Source organism: Salvelinus sp. IW2-2015, linkage group LG15 (assembly GCF_002910315.2).
Source record: "Salvelinus sp. IW2-2015 linkage group LG15, ASM291031v2, whole genome shotgun sequence".
Classification (NCBI taxonomy): domain Eukaryota; kingdom Metazoa; phylum Chordata; class Actinopteri; order Salmoniformes; family Salmonidae; genus Salvelinus; species Salvelinus sp. IW2-2015.
This window is the reverse complement of record NC_036855.1, coordinates 44,643,258-44,652,091: the sequence shown is the minus strand read 5'-3', so window position 1 is coordinate 44,652,091 and position 8,834 is coordinate 44,643,258. Positions and strand designations below refer to the sequence as shown.

The 8,834-nt window shown below is 39.1% G+C and overlaps 1 protein-coding gene and 1 non-coding gene across 2 annotated transcripts; both read left to right on the top strand.

The window, feature by feature from the left end:
• The first annotated feature begins 336 nt into the window (after positions 1-336).
• spinb (spindlin b) lies at positions 337-4,298 on the top strand. Its single transcript, XM_024002268.2, has 6 exons — positions 337-464; positions 1,564-1,769; positions 1,932-1,980; positions 2,112-2,362; positions 2,567-2,800; positions 3,540-4,298. The coding sequence occupies exons 2-6, from the start codon at positions 1,718-1,720 to the stop codon at positions 3,737-3,739; spliced, it is 786 nt and encodes a 261-aa protein (XP_023858036.1). The 5' UTR covers positions 337-464; positions 1,564-1,717; the 3' UTR covers positions 3,740-4,298.
• Positions 4,299-7,276: 2,978 nt separating this feature from the next.
• LOC111975237 (small nucleolar RNA U13) lies at positions 7,277-7,374 on the top strand. Its single transcript, XR_002878801.1, has one exon. It is a non-coding gene; the product is annotated as a small nucleolar RNA U13 (small nucleolar RNA).
• Positions 7,375-8,834: the final 1,460 nt, after the last annotated feature.

Genomic DNA, 8,834 nt, shown 5'->3' with positions numbered 1-8,834 from the left:
GTGTGTAGTATAGCATACTACRGTTTACTACAGAATTCTATAGTAAGTAATGTAGCAATTATTCTATAGTAAACTGTGGTATTTCTTCATATCGGTACTACAATAAGTAATTACAACTGTTTACTTGTTTATATTCATGTACCTGTATTCATATGTCATGTTCATCACAAAGTTGCAAGTGGTAGCCAATCACAATTGCTTGTATTAAACATAAATACAGATGTTTTCAAATATGTGTATGCTTCTACGAATGGTGTTGTATTGTCCGCGCATGCGCAATTTGCGGTCGAAGAACCCACTATTTGGCAGGAAGACCGAGCTTCCCGCGTCCCCATCTACATTTCCAGATCACTATTTGGTAGAAAGCGGGATAGGTGGGACTCGGCCATAGGATTTGGGTTGTGTATGCAAACGGAGCCAGAGGAAAAGCGAGATGGGATCAATTTAGATGTACAATTCATCGGGTAAGCAACCCTCAAACTAATCACTCGATTGGTAATCAAATGCATGGACTCAGACGACCACTAACTACAGTAGTTCATTGGGAGGTATGCATGTGCATGAGCAATTTGTGTATAAACCCGCTTTGTTGTTTGCATTTCAAATGCATGTCAGACAGACCCAAACCTTCCCCTCCTTTGTTCGCTTGCGCTGGTTTTGATGCGGGGTTTGTATATACTGGTGCAACATGGCTGACATTGAGGTACCAGACCTCCTCAGTTAAAATCCAGTCAATCCGCCTATTTGACAGTCAAGCGAATCGGTGTTTTAGGATGCACATGTATGCAACGTCAARCAACATATTTCCTCGCTTTGACATTATTAATTGTAAACAAAATGACAATCCTATACTTTCTTGGGTCACTCTAGAGCATATTGAGTAGTTTTACTTAGCTTGAACTGCTTGCCATTTCTGTTAAATAAAAGTATACAACAGTGAGTTCGAGGCAATGAGACGAACGTTATTTCAATGTTACCTGTAGGTAAGTAATGTTTGAAAACATGTCTGAAGGGGGCGGGTCTAATCCTAGTCTACTAAAAAGTAATTTCTGCTGTCTGGATAAAAAGAAATCGGGGGGGGGTGTAAATCCCTATTGTTTATACATTATTAGGAAAGACAGCCTATGYTGTTTATTTTCATAAGTATACATCATTCTATTACACCTAACGTTGTAGAAATGACATCAGAATTGTGACAAATTGAGCCAAGATGGGCCTACTTTCTCTATGGACCTCTAATAGTAATTCGAGTCTGATTGACCTGTGTTGGTAGGCCTACTTGGTCTCTACTGTAATTATGACTCATTGAACATGGTGTGTAAGACTAAGTCACCCTGCAACAACCAAAAATTATATACTGTTCTGCAATTGTTTTTAGGCAGCTACTGGTGCTATATATGATTGTATAAAAGGACAGGTCTATAGCACACGAGTCAGCATGACTGAATAGGTTCATATCAGTTACATTTGCAATGAGATACTTGCTAGTTATGACATTTTCTACCCCAAAGTCATTCTTCATCATAACGTTGTCATGTTTAACACATGCTCATTTTTCAACAGTCTGAACTGCCACATTAAGTGTTCCTGCCCTGGAGGGGAGTGATCCTCCCACCTGGGGCCACCACCTGCATGCTGTCCTTCTTTCTCCTGATTACCTAGTAGAGACATTGTCACCCTAGTCTGGCAGCCTGGCTGCTTACCTACATGTATATCAATGAAGACCCCATTTGGGAAGAGGCCAGGCCAGCGCCCCAGAGCTGATGGGGGTGAGACACATTCTCGCCTTGTGTACATGAAGGCAGCAGGAACGTTACACATTACGTATAGCCTACTACACTATATGGCTGTCATTTTTAAGATATACATATGATACAATAATAAATACTGATTGGTGAGATTTCATGCACATGTTTGTTTTGTCATTTTAGGGAATATTGGGGTATCTACAAATATGATGAAGAAGAAAAATTCCCACAAGTAAGTTTTCTCATTGTGTAGACACAGCATAAGACCAAAAGCAGGTTGGCTTACAAACTGATACTACATAGATTGATTTGACATTCATTTACATATTGCTGTCCTTGACTCTCAAATTGGGATCTCTATAGGAAGCAAAAGAATAATGTTGGTCCAAGCAAGCCTATTGCCCAACCCAGACGAAACATAGTGGGTTGCAGGATAACACACCAGTGGAAGGAAGACTCCAAGGTTTCCCAGTGGAAAGGAACAGTTCTCGACCAAGTCCCTGTTAACCCCTCTCTCTACCTAATCAAGTATGATGGATTTGACTGCATCTATGGACTTGAGCTTCACAAAGATGAGAGGGTGCAAGGCCTGGAGGTTTTACCAGACCGAGTTGGTATGTGTTGCGAAGACATGACAAAAATCGGCTTTGCTCTGCCATAAAAAGCATATTCCACTTATGTCTGTTCAGTATGGTATAACCAATGTACTTATGCGCTTGATGTGTGTTTGATCATGCATACCTTATATCACAGATTAGTAAATGTGTCTTTTCATAGCCATATTAGCTGTCCATTTGAAAGTGCTCTCTGTATTGCAGCTCCAGCTCGTGTCAGCGATTCCCAGCTAGCAGAAACCATGATAGGCAAAGCAGTGGAGCACATGTTTGAGCAAGATGAAGGACCAAAGGAGGAGTGGAGGGGCATGGTGCTAGCACAGGCTCCCATTATGAACACATGGTTCTACATCACTTACGAAAAGGACCCTGTTTTGTACATGTACCAGCTCTTGGATGACTACAAAGAGGGGGATCTCCGGATAATGCCTGATTCAAGTGAGAGTCCATCAGAAATTATCTTCAGTGTTTAAAATGTAGACATTGAGTACATTTACATGCACAGTAATAGTTTGATATTGAACTGATTATGGCAGTAGGCAGATTATACAATAGTCATGTAAACACCTTACTCTGCTTATCTTAATCAGCATAAGCTCAAAATTGARGTAAGCATACACCGATTAGAACACATAGTTCTAATCGGTGTATGCTTACTTCAATTTTGAGCACTGAGCAATCTTTTGAATAATTAGGACATGTGAACAGCTTAATCGGTGTTCCGGTGGTGTATTTGATCTGCGCATGTGCCTGTGCTAGCACCAGGTAGTGCGAGTGAAGTGAGTTCGGAAAAACTGAAAGTATGCATCTTATAAATAGTTTTCGCATACAAACTTTATGTCCGAACACAGAATCAAATATATTTTTATTGCCGATTTTCTGCACTTATCAAAAGGCCTATCAGTAGCCTGATTTCAGATGTGTCCATGTAAACAGGATTATTAGGGAAATCGTTCTTCTTGCAAAGCATGTAAACATTTTAAACAAACTATTGTATTAACCTATCCACAATAATCACATTATTGTGTGCATGTAACCGTACTCATTGTTTAATGTCTCTCTCTCTTTTAAAAAAGACAYGTAATTCTAAATTGTCTTACTGTAGATACAATCATACTACATAGATGTAGTCAACCAATTATCTCACTAAAGCTGGTAATATTCTATGCTTTTGCAGATGACTCGCCTCCAGCAGAGAGAGAGCCTGGAGAAGTGGTGGATAGCCTTGTTGGCAAACAAGTGGAGTATGCCAAAGAGGATGGCGGCAAAAGGACTGGCATGGTTATCCATCAGGTTGAAGCCAAACCCTCTGTTTATTTCATCAAGTTTGATGACGACTTTCACATCTACGTCTACGATTTAGTAAAAACGTCTTAGGGCAATAGGCATTGAGAAAATCATTGATTCACAGACCTTGGCAAATGTTCTGACACTTTCTTTGAAACAACATACATTTCCATTCAAAATGGACAATTCCTTCACAGGCTGCAAATGTGGAACTTGTCGTTTCCTGTGTCACTGCTTCCAATGCGAAATCTTTTAGTGTACTTTGTTTCAAGTCCACTTTGTTTCTAAAAGAAGGGAGACCTCTGCAGATTTCGGCATGTCTGAACATTTACACTGTTCAATTGGGCCAGACGCCATGTGCGACATGGTTTATGAATGTAAAATGCGGGGGGGGAAAAAATCATTGCGCTGGTAATATGGGTCAGATCTTTTTAACTGTTTTGGTTAGAAGCAAGCCGTTTTCACTGTATTAATGGTGCAAGCATGACGCTAACTAATCTGCACTCTGGAAACAATGTTACAGTGACACTTTATCATTACAGCAATTATTAAAAATATATATATATTGGATTATAATTCTTTCGCACAGTGCTCCCAAATTAAAACTCTAGGTCGCACAGCAAAATATTTAACTGCATACCTTAGAACCCTGCTTGCAGCATTTTGAATTTTAACTAATTCTCACCTAAAAGAACTATGTCATGGTTCTTTTACGTGGGAATTGTTGTATTGTTAACACGTTTAAATTGTTCACCTTGTGTTACTGAAGCCTATGTCACTGTTGTCCTAAGCAGCTCTTCTGATGCTGCTGCAGGTTTACTTACCGCTACTACAGTCACTCTTGTGTACAAAGATCAGCTCCTGCTAACCTCAATGTAGTATTATTGATAAGACATCTTGAAGGTCTGCAACAGGTCTCTGAACCATGTGCACCTGGATATACGTTTGGTCAAAATGCTAGATCCTTGATGGYCCCTTCATGATTTCCAAGGTGTGGAAATCATCATATGCTGCCAATGGCTGTGGGAGCCATCAAGGTGTTTAACATTTTACATTACTGTTGTACTGTATTGTGTGCAATGTCAGTTCCACTTCTGAAAAGCAGACTTGTGTTTTCATGTTTATAGCTAAATGTAAGTTGATGTGAGTTGCATGTCAGTTTGTTCTTTTCAAGGTTATGAGCTTATGTAAATTGTGACATTTATTTTGTTGTTTTTGTACCATGCATTACAGAAACCAGTTGACTGATAATGMTAAGTGAGTGCCAACTAATGGTGCCAGTGTTGTACAGCATTTAATGGGTAACATTTCTAAATAAATCAGTTGTCTGTTTTTTGTTTTTGWTTTTTCCACAAAAACATGGCTTATTTGTATGTATCAACAAAGAGCTTGCCTTATTTGATTGGGAGAAATGTGTGTGCATGTAAGGATGAAGCTTGTGTGTACATATTCAGTCACAGTGGTTGTATGTCAAAATAGGACTAACATATTTTGAGTTGAAATGGAAGAGAATTTAGATATAGCTAAGGGACAGTAGTGAAGTCCTATTTATACATCAATATAGAGGTAAAATGTGTTCTCAAAGGCATTGTGTGTTCTACATTCAGTTAATATACCTAATGCATTATTTTTGAATAATGAAAATGGTTACAGTTTGTCATTTGGCACAAACACTTTAATGTTACATARTTCTGTAAGGACATTTTATAATTAAAGACTACTCTGAATATTAAAACAAGTATGTCATATGTTCTTAAATGTTATATAAGAATGTTATGTTTAATTTTAACACAACCCTGGTAAGATTTTCGATTGTTTGTGTAGTAGTCCAAATGGKGTCCATGGAAAAGCTCTCATAATATTGAGTGTTGCAAAACTCAAATACTAGCTAGCCATTCCCTCTGTCATGCTAACTCTGAGAAATACTTAGCAATGGAATTACATATAGAATATGAATTATAGGATCGCTGTGTATTTAGCTACAAGATATTGTCAAACTTGTATAATTTATTAGATTACTTTATCAATACTTTAGCACATCATGAGCGGAAACAATATAGTCAAGGAGCTAGGCCCTCAGATCCGGTTCTGCCACTTGTCACCTTTACGTGTGCCATCATAAGGTAAGGCTGAGAGGAAGGACATCATGTTTCTTGTTTTTCAGATCCTAATCTTGTCTCACTTGAGTTTTCTTAGGCACTAATGCTGCGATCATAACAAAGTGAGAAGGTGGTATTTACCACATACGACTGGGGGAAAAAACACTTGAACGCCCCTCCAACTGGTAATTACTAGTGGGAAACTCATCTGCCAACACTGAGCCCTTTTTTTTTTTACCAACACTGAGCACTGACTTCTCCCACATGCCAACCTCTGACATCACCTACTATGGAAATTACTACAACAACTTTATGACAAGCAATCTATTGATTTGTTTTTTTGAGCACCATAATTTCTTAACAAGCATGATAGTTGTACTTTTGGTTATGGTTGACACTAGGTTGTTGGCCATTAGCCAATCAGCGTTTCTCRACGAGTTCAGAGCATGTGAATGCATCCAACTGGTATTTACAACTTCCCAACTGTAATTACCCCCTTCCCACCTGGTTATGAACGAGCATAAAAACAAGTAAATAAGAAACCTCTTTCTTCCATAGCATGAGGCCTTATAATGTAAAGAAGACGTGTCACTGATTTACACCTCTCTAACCCCTTTAGATCTAGGGAGGAGGGGCTATTGGTCGATTTGGATGTCAAGGGACAGAGCAACTACACAKATTATCCATTATATTGACCAGATACTCTAGAAGCCACTCWAACAATGAAAATACATGTTTTAAAAAATAGAGGCATTCGGGAGGGGGCAAGATCAGGTGGGCACATTCTAGCCAATGAGAGAGCATATACTCGCGTGAAAAACAGGCTCAACGGTGGCCATTAGTTACTACAGCCACAAAGTCAAAATAGTCTGTAAAATTCATGAAAACRAAAATGTGATTTTTATTTGAGGTTAGTTTTAGGCATAAGGTTAACAGTGTGATTAAGGTTTAAAAGCACAATTTAAGAAGATCAATTGTGAAAATAGGCGAGGTGTATGACTTTATGACTGTGGTAACTAATGACGACGAGGCATAACTCCGATAAATGTTTTTTCCTCAAAGTTTACGAGTCCTTAGCTTTATCAGTATACTCTAAACAACCTAATCATTACGAAACGTATATTCGATCAAATAAGCCACACATGGCAAATAGGCCATTACATTTTTTGTTAACCAAATTCCCTTTCATTGACCTCCATAMAAAAACTAAAAAACGGCACCTGCTCGAAAAGACATATTTCCGGCCGAGTTATCGCTCTCGCTTCGACTCTTCCTCTTTGCTAACTATATCCAATRTCCCAGAATGCATCAGTTGTGAATATATTATAACGTGAACTACTGACGGTTTGCTGTACTTTATTGGAAATTCACAAACATTTTACTTTCTTTCATGTTGAGAAATTGTGATTATATTTTTGTACTATTCGTTGAATGTAATTATACAAGAAAACGTGGACTTTGTTTCRAAACCAGTTTCTAAAAGACTATGAGCATTCCTCTAATACTTTTGGAACCTWTAGCAAAGTTGATCCTTTTGGTTCATAAAATGTGATGATCGGGAGCGTCATAGTCTTTCTGTGACAGGTGTGACCTCATTGTTACGCAATGCACCTCAACCGTCTGATCATGAACCGGGATTTCATTAAATGGTTAAAATAGTGTAAAGGTATTCAATTCATTGAAAGTTCAATTTTTTCGCACAGATGCAGGTTTATTGAAGGGTAAATGCAAGTATTGCCCGTGGATGCAGCAGAGGCTTTTATTCGTTTTGGGTTCCCAAGAGTTTGGCTTCGTGAACCACAAAAACAATGTGCAAGTTGTAACTCACTAGAGAATAGCGGTAAACATGAACCAAATAGTAAGTACAAAATAAAACCCCTCTGCTTCAGAACATCTAACTTTATAAAGATCTAAAACTCTGGTCAGTTTTAAGGGGCTGACTGACACTATAATGGATTCATTTTTTATATGCAAAAAATGTCAACCTATGACCCACCTGAACCCCTGCCACGACCCAATCCCGAATGATGTAGGCATATATTGCTAGGTCGAACATACAATTGAAGTTGGAAGTTTACATACACCTTAGCCATACAATTAAACTCAGTTGTTCACAATTCCTGACATTTAATCCTAGTAAATATTCCCTGTTTTAGGTCAGTTAGGATCACCACTTTATTTTAAGAATGTGAAATGTCAGAATAATAGTAGAGAATTATTTATTTCAGCTTTTATTTCTTTCATCACATTCCCAGGTGTGTCAGACGTTTACATACACTCAATTAGTATTTGGTAGCATTGCCTTTAACATTGTTTAACTTGGGTCAAACGTTTCGGGTAATTCTTCCCACAAGCTTCCCAACAAAAAATTGGGTGAATTTTGGCCCCTCGTCCTGACAGAGCTGGAGTAACTGAGTCAGGTTTGTAGACTTCCTTGCCCGCCCGCACATGCTTTTTCAGTCTTGCCCACAAATGTTCAATGGGAATGAGGTCAGGGCTTTGTGATGGCCACTCCAATACCTTGATTTTGTCCTTAAGCCATTTTGTCACAACTTTGGAAGTATGCTTGGGGTCATTGTCCATTTGGAAGAACCTTTGCGACAAGCTTTAACTTCCTGACTGATGTCTTGAGATGTTGCTTCAATATATTCACATAGTTTTCCTACCTCATGATGTCATCTATTTTGTGAAGTGCACCAGTCCCTCCTGCAGCAAAGCACCCTGTTAGGATTTATGTTTATTGCACTATAACCCAATACTACATCACGTGATTGAAATAGCAACTGTTGGCCTGGGCGCCTGGGTGTCTGTGTGTGTGTGCTGGAAGTAACAGTTAGCCCCAGATAAGTGTGCTGGGAAGCTGTGGTTAGCCTTGAGCGAGAACAGTGTGCTTTGTATGCAGGTGCAAATAGCTCAGACAATGTTACAGAGCTATCTGACCTCAGTCTCTGGGGTGTGGGAGCGTAATCACACAGCAACAGCGCCGGACACCAAGGAGCGCCAAGAGGCTGGGACCAGTCTCTGAGCGCCGGGATAGGCTGAGCAAAGTTTAAACCACGCTCAGCCTCTACTGTGATAGGCCAACA

What these genes read in the sequence shown, in the direction of transcription:
- spinb (XM_024002268.2), top strand. Translation starts at nt 1,718, where the DNA reads ATGAAGACCCCATTTGGGAAGAGGCCAGGCCAGCGCCCCAGAGCTGAT. An exon ending in GCGCCCCAGAGCTGATGGGG is followed by an intron (nt 1,770 to 1,931) that starts GTGAGACACATT and finishes TTGTCATTTTAG; the next exon opens with GGAATATTGGGGTATCTACA. An exon ending in AAGAAGAAAAATTCCCACAA is followed by an intron (nt 1,981 to 2,111) that starts GTAAGTTTTCTC and finishes GGATCTCTATAG; the next exon opens with GAAGCAAAAGAATAATGTTG.